Raw genomic sequence first — 22,140 nt, 5'->3', positions numbered from 1 at the left:
AGGAAAGAAAGAAAAAAGAAGAAGAGAGGGAGAGAGGAAAGCAGGCAGCCTGTTTCAACATCTTTTTGGTGATATTTGTTTGGATCCTTGTGATTGAAACTTCTGTTTCTAGATTCTCACTGACTATCCCTTTCATAATTCAAATTTTGCTAAAAATTTCAATCAAGCTCTAGATTCTTTTGATGATTCCTTTAACTTTCCTTTTTTGGAAAATGGAAACAATATTTTCTCTTCTCCAATCCAGAAGTACCTCCCTTGTTCTCTGTGATCCTTTAAATATATTTGACCATCAATCACTAAGGTTTTTTTTTTTGTTTTTGTTTTTTTTTTTTTTACCAATTCTTTCAGTACTGGAGGTTATAGTTTTGCTGGTCATGTCACTTGAAGCCATCAAGGATAGAACTAAGTACTTTCTAACTTCTGCATTTATCTTCAGAGTTGGGTTTTTAATAACCAATTTCCTTAAATCTTTTTAGTACCAAAATTATTATTCTAGAGAGATTAGAAAAACAAGATAAGACTTGAACACTTCTTTCTTCTTTCAATCAATCAGTTTACATTACTTGATCCAGCTATGGACCAGTTTTCTCCAGGCTGAATATCCTCAGTTCATGTCAATGTTATAAGTAATTACTAAGTGCCCACTATCTTCAGACTCGACTCTAAATTCTGGATGCAGCTACTTTTTGTCTCAAATGAGGATTGTTGGGCCATCCCTTGTGGATTCTCCTCTTTCCTCACGATGACTTAATGATCCAAAAAAAAAGCCATCTCATTCTGTATCACCTTTGGAAAATTTTGTAATATCTTCATTAATCTCCAGCTATTCTCTGCTGAAAAAATACATCTTTTCTCTACCAATATTATCCAAATAACCCAATTAATCATTTAATAAACATTTATTAAGTACCTATTAAGTATAAGATACTATGCTAAGTTCTAGAGATATAAAACCAGCAAAATATAAACCTTGCTCTCAAGGAACCTACAGTCTAATAGGTGGGAATAGAATGTATGTAAATATATTTAAAAGGTCAGATAAAGACTAAGAAGAAAATAATTGGGAATGTAATAGAATTAAGAAAGATTAGGGAAAGTTTCATGTAGAAAGTGGGATGTTAGTTGGGATTTAAAGGGAGCCAGGAAGGTCTGTAGTTGAAACAGAGGATCTAAGTATGGTAGACATTTAGATAAAAAATCTGGAGACAAGAAATGGAATATCTTGTTCTGGGAAATCCAGGTGATTTTTATATTGCTGCAAATATGGATTTCTTATCTAAATCTAGAATATAAATTACAAGAGACCCTCAAGACTATGGAAAGATGTATGTTGAGTGCAATTCAACTTCAGTTTATTACCATGAATAATTTGATTTTAAAATCATGGAAAACATCATCTGCAAAAAAAGTTAAGCTAATCATATAGCAAGAATGAGAGATGATACATGGATAGGTAAAAATGAGGAATCAAAGTACCCATTGTCTTGTAAGAATCAGCAGACAACATGGGATGGATTTATAGAAGAATGTGGGAAAGAATTATACAGGATGAGAAGACACTAAGAGGACAGAAATTGAGTTGAAGGAAGAAGTATCTATGCCAGGGACTTCAAAGATCTTCAAGGATCAATTTCAATAGTCAAAATATAAAGAAGACTTTGAAGGAGCCTAATTAGAAGGATCAAAAGATTAGTGACACATTGAAAGTTGTTCATTGAAAAATCAAAATTAAATGTCTAAAGGTCCCTAGGATAGTCTTGGTTGGTTAAATTAAAGACCATACTCTTAACTAGAAAACTATCTATTTCAAAGATTAATTATAGTATCGGATCATAGATTAAGAGGTAGAGCAGACTTTGGAGGGCTAACCCTTGACTTTACAGATAAAGAAATTGGGACAGAGTTTAAGTGACTTGCTAGAGTCATACATACCCAGTTAGTATCTGAGGTAGGACTTAAACTTGGATCTTCCTAATTCTAACATGTATTGCCTCCATTGCAATCCATCCTGCTTCCATCAAAGACAAATCCCATGATTCAACATTTGGAAGTTCCATCTGTTCTCATCAACATTCTAAGAGTGGAAAAAAAGAGAAAAAAATAAGTCTCTGTGCTTTCAAGGGACCTTAAAAACATGGGGCCTTGACTTCTAAGATAGAGATAGATACATTATTTTTATGGGCAATTAGCTTAATTGTTGACGCAAAATGGGAAACGTCACTAACATGGATATCATCATACCATCCATATTGTATCACTGTAAACTACGTGATATTTTAAAGAATTTTTTTTTTTTTTTGCTTTTGGTCTGGATCTGTGATTTATCTGATATAAGTAACTTCCTTTCCAAATGGGGATCAAGAACAATTCTGCAACATATTAATTTAGAGATTAGCTTGGGGGCATTGAAATATTAATTACTTGTTCAGCAAACTGATTATGTATCTGAGCCCAGATATTCCTGAATCAAAGACCAGCCCTTTATCCATTATACTATGCTTTTTGTTGTTGTTAATTGTGCTCACTCTTCATGACCATATTTTGGGTTTTCTTGACAAAAATACTGGAGGGATTTGCCGTTTCCTTCTTCAGCTCATTTTACAAATGAGGAAACCAAGGCAAACAAGGTGAAGTGACTTATCCAGGGTCACACAACAATATGTGTCTGAGACCAGATTTGAACTCAGGTTTTCCTGACTTCAGGTCTGATCCTCTGTCAACTGTGCAACTACCTAGATGCCCATTATAGCATGCTTATTAATTTCAAAATAATAATAAAAATTTGAAAAATATTTGACTTGAGTTTTAATAAGATGTCTAAAAACTCCTTGTCTGTCTGACTGTATGTGTGTGGGGAGAGACATAGAAAAATGCAGACCTCTACCATATTAATGGATTTATATATGTGCACATAAGGCTAATATATTTTATGCTGCCAATTTTTTATGGTTTCATAAATAGTGCTATCACCAACATTAGAAAAAAACCTGAAGAAAAAGAGCTCATATGTTCTGGTATAAATTCAGTGTATTTTATAGAATACTGCTACTCTTGATATAGCCTACGGGATGTGACTTTTCATAAAAACCTAATGAATTTCTAGATTTGTCAGCTGTTTCCAAACAGATGCACTTTACTAATCTAATGGAAATGTTTTGAGCCCAGATCCCAAATATCAATAGCTTTTATTATTGCAAATTACTTTGTCTATTGGGTAAATTGGGCTATAGTTCTTAATAAAAAGTAGCAAGCCATTTTGTATGTGTACTTTCTAGTTAACGTGTACACATGTATATTTACATGTATGCTTACGTATAATATAATGTTAAATATCATGGGTTACATATACATAAATGTATTTTAAATTTCTTCTCCTTTTTCTTTTGTAGAGTTTTAAATTGAACGTAGACAGTCATTGTGCTCTAAAAGAAGCTGTGGTGGAAGAAGGGCAGCAACTTCTGGAGCTTATTGTATCTCACAAATCAGGTAAATCCTCCTGAAATATTGCAAGTCTTTATGTCTCCAGACTATTAAAGAATGAAGAAGCATTGCTGTAAATTACTGCATATATTCACTTCCTTATGTATTATTAATATTTACATTATCAGATTGACCTTCAAGATTTATAAATGTTTCATATACTGCATACAATGCTGTGATACTTATAAAATGAAATACTGCCTCCAAATAGTCTGTTCATTTTATTTTGGTCTTGCTGTTCAGCTGAGTTTCAGTGGAAATCATATCACTGAAAACTTCACGTTGACACAGTCTTTGATGTAGAAGCTTTGGAAATAACATTAAGATAATGAATGAGGATTGCACATATGGATATTGATGCATATGCATTAGTGTACTTATAGATATATCTTTAGATATAAGGGAGAGGGTATAGAAATAGCTGGATGTTTCTATGCCTAGCCATACACATAATTTTTTTTAATGTTCTGCTCTGGTAATTGCATCAGTAGGTTTTCTGGTCCTTAAACTAATTCCTTCCCCATTATTAATGCATTTATGAGGAACATATTATAAATTAAAAATAGTTTTGTCATTTGGTTATGCTTATCCTTGTATGCAACAGCCTCAAGTTGGGATGAATTACAATTTAGCTGGTATCTTTAGGGCTTACCATGACCAGTTTTAACGAGAATTTTTAATCAGATGTGCCAGTGCAAAAGCTTGCTCTCTGAATTCTGGCCTATTTACTATGCTTTCCATTAGAACTGCTTTGTCTCTTCCTGTTCATTTCTCTGGTTATTTTTACTTCATCTACAGAATATCTACACAAATGTACATGGGGCCTTGTCATTGAGAAACAGAAATCATTCAGTTACTAAGTTTTTAATCATGATTTTGTCCAACATTTTGTTGTTCATTTGTTTCACTCATGTCCAACTCTTGATGAGCCCATTTGGGGTTTTCTTGGCAAAAATACTGGAGTGATTTACCATTCTCTTCTCCAGCTCATTTTACAGATGAGGAAACTGAGGCAAACAGGATTAAATAACTTTCCCAAGGTCACACAGCTTAAAAGTGTTTCCCACCAGATTTGAACCCAGGAAGAAGAGTCTCCCAGACTCCCAGCTCTTGTGATCTATCCACTGTATCATCTAGCTGCCCCTTGTCCAACATACATCCTCCACGAAGCACAAACAGAATTTTAAACCATGACTTTGTGCGGTTGATTAGCAGATCTGGATGTCCTTTGACTTTGACTTTGCCCTGCTGGGAATGTGAATGCAAGAATTTCTAGTCTATCTTGAGTGACAAATAAGAATAATAGAATAGGGGGGTGCCAAGGTGCTTTTATGAAAATTGTTTTAAATTTCCATCTATTCTCCTCCCCACCAAGTAAAGAACAGTATCTAAAGATGCAATCAAACCCACAACTTTTGCCTTTTTTTTTTTCCTCCCTTCATTTTTGAGAAGGACTGAAGGACATGCTGCAGATGATTGCAAGTCAATGGAAAGAACTACAGAGACAAATCAAACGCCAACACAGCTGGATTCTTAGGGCTCTGGATATCATCAAAGCAGAGATCCTGGCTACTGATGTGTCTGCAGAGGAGGAGGAAGGGACTGGAAGCCCCAAGGTAAGTGGCTTGAAGTTTGCCGTATTTCCTCTTATTCCTCTCTTCTTTTGAACTAAGCACCACTGAAGTTTTCTTTCCACCCCTAAGGCTTTTCATTTCTACTGGGTAAACTTTTTTCTATATAAACAAAATGATATGGCTTACTCTGAAACAATAAAAAAAGCTTACAACTTTTAAGTTTCTCAGGAAGATGTCTTTCAGTGTATGGGGAGGGGGATGAATTAGAGTTGGAAGGAAGGGGACATAAAGCATTTAGTAAACAAAACATAAAGCATCTTTAGCATGAATAATCAGAATGGTTTTAAATTGTTTTGTTGCAACTATAAATCACTATAATCAGTGCAATCACTCAGCTCTGACATCCATTAGCCGCTTGGTTACAGCAAATTAACAAAGAAGAGAGAAAGTGATTCATTATCTCATTCCTGTTAATGACTATCAGATGCATTGCCTAATTAGGGGATGGTCATTGTAGTGGGAAGAAGGTCATATGCTTTGCTAACAAATCTTTTTGCTCAGAGTGTAAGTTCTCCATAATGGTGGATGCACGGAATACAACAAGTCCTTTAAAAATATCTCTTAGTTTGTTTTGGGTTTCCATTTTGCATTTACTAAAGACTGTTGAAACTTTGAGTTGGAATTTCAGTGTTGTGGCTTCTCACCTAGAACTACTCCATTTGGGAGTAGAGGTCTTTATCCAAATGATGAAAAATATGATTTTATTCAACATTTACTTCATGGAATCTTTCTCTTTTTCCGCCGTTAGTCTGACATAAGCAAAAACAGAAAACCAGTCTGCTAACACACTCGGCACGTGAAGCTTATTGTTACTTGGGGGAATTCATGGTTTCTATTCCTGGAATTGGCAAAGCAATTAAATCATCATCAAATAACATTTATTCAGCACCCATGTGTGGATTGGCACTGTGCTAAATGTTAGACAGAGTAAGTTAAACAGATATTCTTGGAACTCATTCTTAAATGCAGACAGACTTACTAACAAACAACTCTACAACAGGGAGACCACCATGGCAAGGGCGCAGGCTGAATCATATTAACATAATTCATAAGCTTAAGGATTTATCAGTTTCAGAAGTGGAACAACTAAGATGTTGGCTGGAATTAGGGGAGGGGTAGAATCATGGTTTCTGTTTAACATGGAAAAAGTATTATGGAAAGGACTGATTTGAGGCAAATATTTGAAAGAGAAAAGAGAATTAATTCATGTGATGCCCAAATCTGGATATTCTAGGAATTGGCTTAAGATCAGTTATTGGTTCCACTTTACTAGAACTGAATAAAGAGTAGAAGGAATAGTGTTTCTTAATATAGAACTAGACCAAGTTTAAGGAGTAGGATAAAGGGGAAGCCTCTAAATAAGATGATAGGATGCCAGAGCATTGGTATAGGCTTGAGGTCTGAGTGGAGATGAAAGGCACAGCATGAAAATACTCAGGAAGATTTGACAACAGGTTACAGGTACAAAGGAAAGATTATCAGGACTCAGAAAAGATTCTTAGATTTCGTAGTTGGGAAAATATAAGCAGATGGTATTAACAAAAACAATAAAGAAATTGATTAGATAGCTGGATTTCTTAAACTTTTTTTCATTGGCTACCCCTTTTTGCTGGAGAAATTTTTATGTGACCCTGGGTATATAAGTATAAACAGATATGCAAATCAAACATTTACTGATAATAAACCACAATTTTGCAATCCCATCATTCAGTTATGAGACTTTATGTGGGGTCTTGAACTAAGAACCTGGGAGACAGAAGAGTTTTGTGAAAGAAATAAGCAGCTCTAGGTACAAGTTATAGGTTGCACAAATGGGACATTTCATCCAAGTTGGAAGGAACACAACCTGCTGTCCAATTGAAACACTGGACATATAAAATTACGTTACGTCACCTTGTTAGTTGAAGCCTTAGAACCAACCTCATCTGTAGGCAAAATTGACAGTAAAAGATGAAAAAAATGATGATTATAATTATAATAGGACCTTAGAACTTGGTGGAAGATATAGGATCATAGAATCTGAGTTGAAAATTAACCAACCATATCTTAACAACAATCTTTTTTGTAATCTTTGTTCCCAAATGGTCATCTAGTCTTTTCTTACTGACATTTACTAAGGGGGACGTCACTGTTTTCCAAGGTAGTCCCTTCTGTTTTTAATAGTTCTAGTTATTAGATAATTTTCCCTTTTATCAAGTCTAAATTTGCTTCTTTGTGATTTAGACATCTAATACTAACTTATTGTATCTTTATATGGGAAGCTGTCATCTAAGCATCTTTGAACACCAGAAAGTATGGTATAAAAATAAATTACTCTCACTTTCCCTAACATTTATTCTTCCTGCCTGAAGGAATAGATCATTTTAAACTATGCAAAAGATTTTAGAAGCTAAGTGATGCAGTGGTGACATTGTCTTTAGGGGCCTAGGGAAAAATGCATACTCTGACCTATTGACCTAAGTCATTCACTTGATGTGATGAGATAGTACATCCCTATTTCATATATTTTTTTCTTCTTCCTGTTACACCATAAGCTTAATTTTAAATTAAATTAAAAATAAATTTTAAAAAGACTGAACATCTTATCATTTTTCCCTGATTCAAGACAACAATATTTTGTAAAATTGGCAAATATTATGTAAAAAATTATAGCATCATTGTTTTCTATAGAGTTGTTAAGCAAAAGGATAATCAGAATCTCCCTTAAGTCTCATGACATTTCTGTGAAGCACTAAATATGGGTGAGAATATTCTCTCCCTTCAGAGATGAAGACTATGTGTGAAACATAAACAAACATACTCCACATAATAACCAAAAGAATCTTGTTAAGGTACAGATATCATGATGTCACTTCCCTGCTCAAATAAATTTGAAATAACTTCTTATTGTCTCTAGGGCAAAATTAAAACTCTTCTTCATACAATCTGAGCTATGTTTCCAGAACTTTTATATTAATGTCCTTCATACTTTTCTCATTCTAATCAAAGTTGTCTATTGACTGCTTCACTTGGCATTCCATTTCCCTTTGGTTAGACATATGGGTCTCAGGACTAGAATTACTCTGCTTATTTCTTCTTCTTGTATTTTTTCTTCATTCAGAGATCAGCTCATTTGTTACCTTTTCTATGAAGTTTTCCCCAATTTCCTTTGTTGTGATTACTCTTTCCTTTAAATGAGCTTTTATTTATTTATCTAGAAATAACTTGTATCTTCCTAACAGAATATATGGGCAGCTGTAGTGGATAGATTGCCTGATCCAGAGTCTGGAAAACTCCTCTTTATGAGTCCAAATCCAACTTCAGACACTTACTAGCGGTGTGACCCTAGGCAAGTCACTTAACCCTGATTGCCTCAATTTCCTCATCTATAAATTGATCTAGAGAGGAAAATGGCAAACCACTACCAAGAACAACCACAAAACAGAATCCAAGCTCAACAAAGGCAGAGACTATTTATTTTGTGCCTTTTTGCCAAGGATTTATGGTTAAGTGACTTGAATACGAGATATTTAATAAATGTTGAATTAAACTGAACTGAAAACACTTAAGCTAGCAGAGCCAAAACTTGAGTCCATGTCTTTTAATTCTCAACCAATATTCTTTTTAGTAAATTTTGTTGTTCAGTTGTTTGCACTCTTTGTAACCTTTTTTGTGGTTTTCTTGGCAAAGATACTGAAATGATTTGTCATTTCCTTCTCTAGTTCAATTTATAGATGAAGAAACTGAGTGCCCAAAGACACATAGCTAAGTACATGTCTGATGTTAGATTTGAACTCACATTTTCTTATTTCCAGGCCCAGCACTCTATCCACTGCACCACCCAGCCTCCCTTCTGGTAGTCTATTCCTATTAAGTCTGAACTAATTGACTCACCTATGGTTGATGCTCTCATTCCACTTTTACTTCTTGTTTCCTTGTTTTCCTTTTGAATTCTGTTCAATTAATACCTTGTACATGAAGCCATTCCTAATTTTCCCATCGAATAATGTTCCCTCCTCTCCATTTACCTATATTACCCACATACACACACACACATATTATATATATATATATATATATTCTATTTAATTGTGTATCAACTTATCTCTCCAACAGAAAGTAAGCTCTTTGAGAACAGGTACTGTTTCCATTTTGTCTTTGTATCTTTGATATCTAGCCTAGTATTTGGTACACAATCAGCTTTTAATAAGTACTTCAATAAGTTCAAACAAATAAACCAAAATTTACCTTTCATAATTTAATAGATGTCAGTAAGGAAACTGGAATGATTTGAGTAGGTTTTAACAATCCAGAAATAAGTAGCAATTATGGCATGATGGAAAGAAATAAGTTTGGGAATCAGATGATTTGGTCTAAAGTCTTGGCTTGACCATTTACTATCTGAATCACTATGAATGGCTCACGTAAGCTCAGTTTACTCAGTTGTAAAATGAGTTGGACAAAGTAGGTGGAGGACAGATTTCTAAGTTCCCTTCCAGCTCCAACTCCTGCCAATAGTGACCTGAACAGAAAAATTTTCCTTTCAGCCTTAATACAGTGAAAATAAACTGAAGATCATATATTGTTTCTGTGGGATTATTTCTCCTTACACACATTACATAAGTGGTCATTAATCTCTTCTTAAAAAGTAGTCCACATTTCCTTAAATGGAGCTTTTCAAAAGGGGTCACCAGGTATTTCTTTATTACAACAACAACAACTCTTCTGGCTATTACGAACTTCAAGACTTTTACTATATGATATGACCTTGTAATAGGTCATGTGGAAAGAGTGCCATAAAATACATCTCGAAACACAGTTATGATCACCTATTTCATCTTGGAACTGAAAGAGTAACTAAAATTAAAACATAATAGGAAAGATAACTCTAGAATTCATCTTAAGTTTACTTCAGAAGCTATTGGGAACCTGAGAAGCATAATAGAAAATCTAAAGAATATATCTAGGGGGTATTTTTCTTTTTTACCTCGTTTGAGAGACTGTAGAAAAGGACTTGGTCTTAGAAATCTTGTAAAGAAATAGAATGGGAGGAAATTCAAAGACTCGAGGAAACTTTTCCCCCAGGACTCTGTAGCATACCTTATTTGTTGTATTTCATTTTTTAAAAAAGTGTTTTCCCAGGACTATGGAGTCTTTTATACATGGAAGTGGAGAAACAGAAAAAAAAAGAATTCAACAGATCTAGAAATATAGCTTCAGCACTCACATTCAGGAATGGAGAATTTGCTTGTAATTATACACTGTATTTTATGGCAAGTTTTGTGATAGTTTATCATCTGAAATGAGACTTTCAGTATGTTTAAATTTTGAACACCAGAAAGGACCAGAGGGATTTCAAGACACAATGTATACCTAACCCTTAAGAAACAGTACCTTCTTTTCTTGACCTTTCATGGTGAAAACAAAAACTGAAAGCTGAAAGGAATACTTAAACTTTGCTTAGTGACAGAACATGCAGGATTCTCAGTTATAACCAGAACATTCCAGGTAACTGTTGGTTTGCCAAACAAGGTTCATCACAGAAAAGCCCCAAAAGTGAGAGCAGTGAAAGATTTATACTTTTTGTGTAAACAGATACACATATGTATATATTTACATTTTAAACAAACATATTTATATATTTAAATATAACACACATACTAATAAATATAGGTATGTATTCCTCTATATCTGTACACATGTGTTTTATACATGTGTGTATATGCACACGTGCATATGTATTAAATCTACATTGAGCCACCTTTGCTTTTGCATCTAAGAATCAAGGTCAGGACTTTTCCAAATAAAGTCACCAAACTCCATATTGCTTTGCATACAGTGGTTCCCTATAATCTCCAAAATCTAGTATGAAATTCTCTAGCATTCTTACTTCCCTTCTGCTTTCCCCAACTTGATAATATTCTTATACTTTATACACCTAAAAAATCTGCAATTGTTCAGTGACACTAGCCTCCTAGAACAAAAAACTCCATCTATTAATTTTCATTGGTTCTTTCCCATGCTTGGAAGGCTCTTCCTCTTTACATTTTGTCACCTGATTTTCCTGGTTTCCTTCAAGTCCCAGCTAAAATCCCATCTTTTACAAGAATCCTTTTTTCTCAGTGTTAGTGCCTTCCCTTTGATCATCATTTCTAATTAATCATCTATTTATATCTATCTCCCTCTATCTGAATGTCTGTATCTTGTTTGCAAATAGTTTTTTTTTTCTATTGTTATCCCTTTCAGATTGTGAGCTCTTTGAGAACAGGTATTTTTTTTTTTTTTTTTTTGCCCTTCTTTGTGCTTAACAGAGTGCCTGGCACATAGTTGGTGCTCGATAAATACTTATTGACTGACTTATTGTTACACCACAGACAGTAAGTGATTCTTCTTTGAGTTAGAAATTGATGAGATTCTATGAAAAAGAACACTTTAAGTTTGCATTACAAAATTCAGCAAGCAAGTTAGGAAATGACAGGGTAGTCTTAACCTTGCAACTACCTTGCTGGAAGGAAATTAGTAGACAGATAGACTGCTAGTCAGAGTTCTGAAATCCTTTCCTTTGACCTGCTTCCATTTATGGTCTTTGAAATCACCATACCCATTGGCACAGAGAAACGCATATACATGTACATATACATATTTGAATCACTTTTATTTTTTCCTATGGGCAAGGTAAGTTTTTTGTGCAAAAAGAAAAAAAATGTCATAAGACCCTTACAAGACAAGGGTACAAATAGTGAGAAGCCACTGGATTAAAATTTAAGATTAAATTGCATCTAAAAGGGTAGCAAGGAAGAAGAGACACAAAGGTATTGCCATTATTTATTTAAGGCTGACAGTGTGCTAGTTCAAAACATGAAGTAAGGTATGCTTCCTGCCCAGGCATCTTATCACTTAAATGTAAGCACACCATGTAACATTTTGTCTAATGTACGTTAGGGTATCTTAGATCTAGCATAATAGATCACCCAAGATTCTGATCATCTTAATTAGGATGTTGGCAGATTGAAATGGAATAGAGTTCGCGATGCAAGCAAATGCATTCCAAATTCTATTTGACTCCCCAAAGAAGCCTTTCTAAAAGGCAGAACCTAATACAATAGTGGTTACTCTTTTCCTACTGAACTATGTAAACACAGCACTGAATTAAATGGTCTGGTAGCAAGGGATGCCTATTTCTGTCTTTTGTAGATTCTGTACCAGTTCTTGGGAGTTTTTCTTCTCTCATCCTCTGAGAAAAGCAACTTTTCTTGAAAAAGAGTTTTTTTTTTTTTAGGAGACAGAAACTAAAGTGAATCAAGACTGGGAATATCAGTTGTGGTAACTAAATTGTGGGGACACACATACACATGCTGAAAAAACATGCTAGTCTCTCTAGTCTCCTTGAGGCAACATTGAATTAGCATGTCATCACATATGGTGGATGGATCCAAGATGAAGATGAAGAAAGATAGATTTTTTCCCCCTAGTCTATCAATATGACAAGTTATTTGAAATCATTGAGGAAATGGGAAAAGATAATAGGAAGGGGCTGGACTCTTTGAGATGATAGTCTTGTTCAGCCCTGGGACCAAACATGGACCATTGGTCCCAGTATCTCTCTCCATTTAATAAACTATTGAATTGGTTTCTAAAAAAAAAAAAAAAAAAAAAAAGATAATAGGAAGGAAAGCTAATAGTAGGCCCTATCTGGATATAAACCCTAGTATTTCCTGATTGTTCAGTCCAGACTGATATTGCTGGAAGCCTTAAGGATAATATTTGGCGCAGCAAGACTGTGTGAATGAATTCTATTGGTGTCTTTAATCAATACCAAGAAATGTCAATTACGTGAGTAGGTAGTTTACTTTTTTTTCAACCTAATCCAAGGGTGTCTCAGTTCTGCTCTGTGATATCTATAGCTACAAAGATAAAATAGATTATAAGTGAATTTTAAAACCATGCAAAGCAAAAACAATCCCCAGAAAATTATTTTGTTTTTATAATCGTGTCAGTAATTTTAAAGTCAATGTGATATGCTCAGAAAGAATTTTCTAGGGTTTTCTTCTTTCTGGGGACATAGTAAGGGATGGGGGAATGGTGTCACATTGAGATTAGAATTCAGTATTTTTGCTTCTATAGGCATTTGTTAAATGCCCCAAAAAGGAGAGTGGAACACAGGGGATTGCATATAATAGAACGATTTAAAATTAATAATCGTCAATTCTTTGAAGGTGTGAAACAATTACCTCAGTGTGTGTGATTTATGTTTTTTTTCTGGAATGTGTTTTCTCTGGCAAAGAAACAGGGAGAGCATGTGCTAAAGGGATTACTTTGCTTTGACTGCTGTGTTTATTAAGTCACACAGGACTTCTTATAAAATGGCAGCTTTCAAATGAGATGGGTATTTTCACGTAGACACTATGAATGCTTCAAATGCCTGAGTAAACTATTCTCATACACAGAGACTGCAGTCATTATCTCATCTGGACAAGTAGGAGGGCATTACAATGTCTAAGTTCCCCCTTTTACTTGCAGTCAGAAGAGTATGTAGCTATTAATTAGAGTGTTGCTGATGTAGGTAAAGTAAACAAGGGTTTCATTTTTAAGGTATTGAAATTATCCTTTAGTGACAAAAAAAATAACCTTTTGTGCTGTGGCTACAAAGTGAAGATGTTAACTAATGTACAACATTATTAACCATATTGAAGGCCTTAGTCCCATGTCTAGGGAAACTGCTTATTGCATTTTTCAAGCCATTTCTCCTTAGGTTGTAAAGGTTACTTTTTTTAGCCAAATATTATTATATAGAGGGAGTTAATTCCTCTTTTGTTTCCTTAGGACTTCATATGGGTGAGAAAAATGAAGAAAAAATAAAAAAGGAACTGAGCAGGAATAAGAGAAGGGAAAGAAGAGGAAAGGAGGTTAAAAGAAATGGGGAAAAAAAAAGCAAAAAAGAAAGAAACTTAATTGTTAAGTTAGTAGTACATTGGCTATTGCTTTAGGTGTTCAATGGGATTAGTGTAATAGATTCCTTATTCTTATAATACAGTAACAGAAACTAATGATAAATTTATTTTGTGTTCTTTAGTCTTCCCAAGATAAACCCAATTTCAGAGATTAAATCAAGAAATCACTGTCAGTGTTGTCAAGTCATTTATATTATTCTTGAATGGTTTTGTGACAGTGTTTTGTCTTATGAGGGAGACCATAAACTAATTGAGAGTCCTATGCATCAATTAATTGTACTCAAAGAGCCTAGCCAAGTGCTGAGCATATAGTATTTCTCAATAAATCCTTGTAAAAATAAGGAACAAGAGAAGTGATAATTGAGTAATTCTATATTGTGCCCCTAATATTAGCTTTATGGTTTCTGTGTTTCTGTCAATGAGGCCATATTTCTCCTACTCTTTAAAACTCAAGATCATCTTTGACACTTTTCTCAATCAGCTCCTATACAATTAATGATCTATATAATATAATTAGCAGTTAACCATGTACTGCCATAAAGAAGAAGTCATTTATGATGGAAAGATTCCTGGAACAAGAAGACCTAAACATATCCCACCTCAGGTGTTTACTAACTGTGTGGCTCTGACCAAGTTATTCAATTTTCCTGTATCTCAGTTTCCTAATCCATAAAAACAGGGTATTGAATTAGATAACTTCTGAATTTCCTTCACATTCAAGTCTGTGATTCTTTGATCTTATGACTTCATTCATTGTTGTTTACAACTGGCATTTTAATCTTGTAATGCTATTTAATTTAAACTCCCTGAAGGCAGAGATTTCTGCCTTCTTCAGTGTCTGCCATAGAAACTAGGGTGTGTTGTGTACATATTCTGAGGGCTCAATAAACATTTGTTGATTTGATTTGGCCTGGTCCTTCCATTATAATCCTATTAGAGTGAAAATCAAAATCTTTTTTTCCTCTTCCTCACAGATCTGGCCGTTTAGTTTTATAACAGAAAACTTTCTGCTAAAATTCCTAGGAAAATATATGTATGATGCTATTTCCCCTGAACACATGTAAGGGCAGGGTTATAGGGACAGATGGACTGTCCAGGTGTTATAATTGAGAGGCCTCTGAGAAGACCTGAAGAAAGCAGAATTTAAGATATTGACAAAGGCTGATTTATCATGAGAAAGTAAAGAGGGAAGGAATTGTACTCTAAAATATTCAACAATTATATCTAAAATGTGGAAATATTAATTGGCAGTTAAAGAATATTAGAATCCCAAAATCAAGGGAGGCAGGTATCTAAGGTCAAGTAAGAGTCCAAGAAATAGGGTCTAGCAATGAGTTTAAATACATATAAATGTTGAATTTCTCAATTTAACCCTCAGAGTGAACAAATTGTGCTTATGTCCCTTTGAGCTCTGGCATTTCATGCTAACCTTGGCTCTTCCTCTTGATCTCCTATAGATCTCTTGAATTTTATCTTCAGACAACATCTCCTACTCCTAATACTTTCTGTATTAGAAACTACTGGATCCATTCAGTATTGAACATGTATATTATTCTCCCAAATGGTACTTTCCCTTATTTTCATTCACATTAGTCACTGAAATGTATATGGCATTGAGCTAGCAAATCAGACCATTTCTGTTCTTCAGGAACATCTATTCTCCAAGAGTTTGGAGTCATTTGAGTAACACTGTGGCAAATGTCTACAATATGTGAGATTATGATGGGAAGATGAAATTCAGTTGAAACATCTGTCCACAAAATTCCTTTTTTTTTTTTTTGGCTTGTTGAATATATTCAGAAATAGTTGGCAATGATTTCTTCCCCAGTGAGTTCCTTCTCCATTGTGGAAAATTTACTGTTCCTTTAAATAAGACTAGTATTTATCATTTCCAAACCTCTTCCTGTTTATTCCAGAATCTCTAACTAACATATTAAGTCAGCAACTACTTAAATTGAGCTGTCGCAGATTATGTTTCATTCTCCCCTCCCCTTTATGGTGGGTGCAGGGGAAAATGAGTGAGAAATGTGTCCTTGGTTAACATGGGACAGAGCAAGATCTTTTTTTTCTGTTTTTTTTTTCCTGTTTTTTTTTTTTTCTGTTTAAAGGCCTGAATCATCCCAAAATTGAAATAACATAAATTTCCTGGCAGAAATTATCTTGATAAATGTAGCTTTTAAAAGACTAATATTATTCTTAAATGGTCCATGGTTAGCATTGTTCCTATTGCCATTCTTAATTGTTTAAAAGTATATAAGTGGGGTAAAGGAGTGGGGAGTGTAGAAAAAATTTTACCTGATAGCTTTGTTGTATATTTAGAACAATAGCAACTTATACATGACAGATTTGCAATTTCCTATGCAATCATCTTTTTTTTTAAGTGTTCTGTTATGAACATGCTTGTTTTATTCCATAAATTAAAAGAAAAATTAAAAAACAGCTCTGCATGGGTTGGCTTGTGAGTAACTAAGTATAAATAGGAGCCAAAACCTAGGCTATGTTATGAGATGTTGGGGATGGTGGGGAGAGGACCTCAAAGGGAAGACATAAATAATCTTCCCTCAAACATTTACTGACAAGGATTGACATGAACAAAAATAAAAAAGGACTACAACATAATATCAGTGAGAAGAATGGGAGCAGATATAGAGGATATAAAGAGAGAGGTATATGCTTAGGGAATACAATGACAAAGACATACTTTTGGCACTTCAAAATCATGGTGCTCTTTCTTTATTGTACTATTTCTTTTATTGTAGTATTCTTATGTGGCTTCCTCTTTGTGCAGTTGCTGTTGGGCAGGTATCTTAGCTAGGTATCCGTTTTTCCTCAAAACTCAACTTCTGATTTTCTTTTATTTTTTTCTCATTTTATTACCCTTCTGCTTTCTTAAGAGATTGTCCCATCTCTTTCCCCTTTCCTTTCTCCTTCTCTTTCTCCTTTCTTTTCTCTTCTCCCCTCATCCTAACTTTGGGGCTAATGTAGACTTTTCCCTTTCTTTCTTCTCTCACATCTAATCAGTTGCTTAAAACACTTTGTTTTCATTTGTTTATTCATTCATCTATTGTCATTACTATTTTCAAGATTTACCTCAGCTTACAACTCTTGTGAATCATTCCTGAATCTGTCATTTAGAAGGGATCTTATCCTCCCTCAATTTTGGGGTATTCTGGATAACCTGTCCTATTGTATCAATTAATTCTTGACTTGTGTTACAGTTATTTGAATGTGTCTATCTCATCCTTGCAATCACAGATTTTTTTTGGATTGATCTATTTCCTATTTCATCTTGTTATATCCCTAGAACACAGAGTATTGTGTTATATCTAATAGGATTTCAATCGATGTTTGTGGAATTGAAACAATGTATATGATTAGGACGGAGGGTTATGTGTCCATAGGACTGGTCTACATGGATAAGGTACAAGAGAAAGAAGGGTGAGAATTTAGGGAATATTGAATGTAATGGTAGCAATGCACATGGATAAAGCAATTAGTTGCTACAAGAATAGGTTATAGATTCACAAACTGATTGATTAGTTTTGCTAGAAGAAATCTTTGTCCCCTTATCTCATAGGGAAGAAAACTGAGGCTGTTATATTCAAACATCCCCCTTTTAATAAACTAAGTGGTCAATTCAATTCAACCAACATTTATTAAGAGCCTATTATGAGCAAGCTTTGTACTAACCATTGTCCATATGGAGATTAAAAATGTCATGATCCTGTTCTAAAGATCCCTAAAAATTAACATTGAGAATAGCACATGCAAAAATAAATCAACAGGGTAGAATGCAATAAATGCAAAAGGAGGGTCTAGATAAAGTTTTGGTTTGTTTTTTTTTTTTAGAAGAATTTCACAAGGGATTGACATTTTGAATTTTTTCAGAGGAGGAGTGATCAGAGAAAGCTTTGTGGAGGAAGTAGTACCTAAATTAGGCCTTGAAGGAAGACTAGAACTATAAAAAGTCAGAGTGCATTGGAAAGAGAAGCAGCTTGCCCAAGTACAATGCACATAGTAGGTTTTCAATAACAACCAAGCTTGATTGGGGCATTCCCTACCAAGGTTCACAATTAAATACTTTTTTTGGTGTGTTGCAGTTGTTAATGCAGATGTTAACAAATACAAAGTTTTGTGCCTATTGTATTAATATGCAATTTTTTAAAAAAAATGCTCTGTTTTGTTCTTGTTTGGGGACATACAGTGATTTTACTGGCATAACAAACTTTCAGTAAGAAAGACTCTATTATGTCTATTGACACCTGTTCTGTAATTTTTATAATCTTAATTACTTACAGCAGAGAGATATTAACTTGTTTGAGATTATTCAGCCATCATATTGCTGGGTAGATTTAAACCCAGCTCTCTTGATCTCTGCCACTCTGCAGCATTTCCTCTTATTATCACTACTCTGGAAATGGAGATTTTTGTTTATTTCAGTTATTATTTATCTGTGAAATGACAAATTCTACAGAACAAAAACCAGAGTAAGAAACATTAAAGATAAATTGTAACATTGTATTTGTTACTTTCAGAAAAAATTTCACTTTGAAGAAAATAAATGAAAATTACAGTCATGGGATTCAGACTCTGCTTGGCAACTTTCCTCTTGGTAAAATGAACCAATTACCTCTTTTAATGTGAATGCTTGTAAGAGCTTGGAGTTAATAGTCTGCTGGTTGAACCATGGTCCCTTTATGAGAGTTGAGGAAGCAGTTGTTTGGACTAGGTAGGAAGGGATTTCTCTTTCTCTGTGTGGGGCCCTGTTCAATATCATCTGTCTTTTAAACAAAATATATCTTGTTGTTCTTACCTTGAAATGGTTTTTCTTGGTCTTCAGTTAAGAAAAACCTAGTGTAACATAAATTATTCTCTGAAGAATTTATCCCATTTGTGTCTATTGAGTCCGTTGTGTTTCTGGCGGATATGTAATTGGTCACAACAGCTCAATGAATATTTAAAAAATGTATAATATGCAGGGTTACTTATGTCATTACTTTTAGCTATTCATCCAGATCTGCATTCTGTCTCCGTGTTCCTGGGGTAGAATAGCGTTCAGAAATAGGAAAACATACGGACATGCTTTCAATGTACATGTCCTGGCTCACTCTAGTCTTGCTCTTAGTCATTGCATCAATGTTCCTTTGCTAGCACTGACAGCATCTGATAACATTGCCAGCATCCTAAAGACTGTGCATCAACAAAGTAGTGTTTATGCTAGCCTCTTAAAAGAGTCACTCTAAGAGTCTTATTTGCCTGGGATGAGTAATGACTTTTTCTAGAAGAGTGGGAAAGAATTTTAATTTGGTTATATCATCATTACTCTGTTCTTTCCTTCAGTAGTGGGATCTGGCTTTTCAAAAGTGGATTGTTACAATGAAATATAAATATATATATGTAAGTATGTGCACTGAATAAATATATGTAATATGTATACTAAAATGTAAATATATATGTAAGTATGTATACTAAAATGTAAATATATATGTAAGTATGTATACTGAAATATAAATATATATGTAAGTATGCACACTGAAATATAAATATATATAAGTATACATATCTATGTATGTGTGCATATATTTTGAGATGAGGAAGATATAGACATGTATGTTTATATGTACCCATACACAAAAATACACATACGAATTTCAACAACTTTGTTGAAATGACATGTGAGATTGTTCCTTCAAGAAGGAGAACGCTGGAAGCTTCCAATATGTCTTAGCAGATGACCAGCACAGCGGCTGATCCGATTTGGAGAGTCTTTATCCCTAATGAGATTAAGTTAAATTGAACCTGAGAAGGTAAAGGTCTCCAAATTGACATAACATCAAAGAGTAAAACTTCATCATCTCACTATTTGAATCTCTAACAGAGTCTAATGTCTGACATATTATATTTGGTCCACCATAACCCTTGTACATACAGATCTTTCTAGTAAATGATGAATGAGATTTAGCAACTGTAATATGGTTTGTACTGTTATATACCTTTGTGGGAAATATAGATTGGGTGAGCTAGGTTATTTGCTCACTGAACTATTTTCTCAGAGCACCAATCTCAATCAGAAAAACAAGGTTTTCAGGGTTTTGAGTAAGTTAGACATTATTTTCCTGTTATCACTGATGTGTCTCATCTAAACTCTCCCACATATGCTGGCTTCCATTAGAACAGAATTGGGTATGCTAAAATTTTGCTGGATAGTTCCCTTTTTCCTGGAGATTTCCATCTGGCTGAAATCAGTACAAATTGAAAACTTGAATTTAAAACCATAAAAGTTTAGGTAACATGTCAACATTAGCTATTTATCAGAATCTTCAAAGGTCTATCAAGATTATGTAGTTTGAGGGGCAGTGTTAGGGTAGTGAATAGAGACTTAAATTTAGGACACCTGGGTTTAAATCTCACTTGAGATATTAGCTAGTTGTCACATGCAAAACACTTAAGTTCAAAGCCTTATTTTCTCTTCTGTATAATAAGGAAAGAAATACTTCCAATTTCCCCACTTTAAAGGATTGTTTGAAAATATGTTTTGCAAACCATTTTAAATGACCTTTTCCATTTTATTTTCATTTTAGCTGTAAATAAATTAGAAACAGGATATGAAAAAATCATTGTTGCCCTCTTGAAGTACCTCTGCCCACATTATCAATGATTTCAATAGTGTGAGTTCACTGCAGTTAACCTTTATTCTTTGTGTGCAAGTCAATTGAACTTCCAGGATATAGACTATTTTATTACATTCGGAGTACCTTTCTCTCTAACTCTTCCCACTACTGCCAACCCTTTTTGAAGCTGTCTCCTTTGATCAACTCTCCTAAGATTCCTATGCTTTTAAAATAGCAAATTGTTGGAAGCTGCCTATTCTCAATGAAAATTTTATTAAAAATTTAATAGCCATTAACAAAAAAACCAATAAAAATAATTAACACTGATTAAATGCTAACTCTTACGAGTGCTTGTGAATTTAAGAACAAAAATAAAACATTCCAAAACAAGGAATCACATCTCACTTAAAACCCTTTACCCTTAATAAGCAGAACAAAAAGTAATCAATACACACAAACAAGAAAGTAGAATGCTCTTTCCCCCATCTCTTCTTTTAGGCCTGCCCAAAGTTCTGCTACCTTTGACTCTATTTTACTCGTTTTCCTCTCCCACTTTCCTTTTTCTTGTTCCTCTTCTCTTTTCTCTTCCTCCACTTTTCCATTTCTTTCACATTAGCCATTGTAAATGCAGTTCTAGTCTTGATGTTGCTCAGAAATCACATCATACTGGTCTTTTCTTATATGCTTCATTTTAATAATATTTGTGGAATAATAATATTTTATTACGTTAATATATCAAAACATACATATCTCCAATCATTTCCAGTCCTTTTTTTTTCTTTTACAATAGAATGACTGAATGTTTTTCCATAAATAAGTAGTTTTTATGATGTTTTTAAGATAAAGAAATAGCAACGCTATCACTGAATTGAAAGGGACAATCCTATGCTGTGCTCAGTGTAATTGCTTTCTGAAATATTTGTACTAGTCTTTGATTCTACCAGTATTAGAGTACCTTTTTTCTCACATCTTTACCATCATTGGATTTCATAGATTTTGGGATGGCAATTTTTGCAGTTCAGGAGCATGACAGGAGTATTTTATGTTTGTCATGATTTGCATTTCACTGATTGCTAGGAATTTTGAGCATATTTTAGTTGGTTATTAATAATGTGTATTTCCTTCTCTCTAAATTATCTATACATATCTATCACTCTTCAGAGGATTATGTAGTCTTTTTTTTAGTATATTTGAATTCAGTTGTTAGACCTTTATATAATATGTATACAGCAAAATTTCTCCCCTCTTATTTGTTTCTTCTCTATATTTTAAAGACACTCCTTTTGGTTACACAAAATATTTTAATTTTTATATGAACAATCCCATCAATTTTGTTTCCATTGATTTCTTCTGGAATTTTTCTGATTGATAAAAAATGATCCTTATCTCTATATTTAGAACAGGTATATTATTCCTTTTTATTTCAGTTTTATTATCATTTTAAAAAATATTTAGATCAATGATCTATTTAACATTCACTGAAGT

General features: G+C 33.9%; 1 protein-coding gene across 1 annotated transcript in view; it reads left to right on the top strand.

The window, feature by feature from the left end:
- Nucleotides 1–22,140, top strand: part of AKAP6 (A-kinase anchoring protein 6) — a 560,338-nt gene that overhangs the window by 279,817 nt on the left and 258,381 nt on the right. The window contains 2 exon segments of the mRNA XM_051977277.1: nt 3,390–3,486; nt 4,933–5,096. Of these exon segments, the coding sequence (XP_051833237.1) occupies nt 3,390–3,486; nt 4,933–5,096 (261 nt within the window).

The sequence above is a fragment of the Antechinus flavipes genome, chromosome 2 (genome assembly GCF_016432865.1).
Source record: "Antechinus flavipes isolate AdamAnt ecotype Samford, QLD, Australia chromosome 2, AdamAnt_v2, whole genome shotgun sequence".
Classification (NCBI taxonomy): Eukaryota; Metazoa; Chordata; class Mammalia; order Dasyuromorphia; family Dasyuridae; genus Antechinus; species Antechinus flavipes.
Note: the sequence above shows the minus strand (reverse complement) of the source record. Positions and strands in the feature narration are given on the sequence as shown.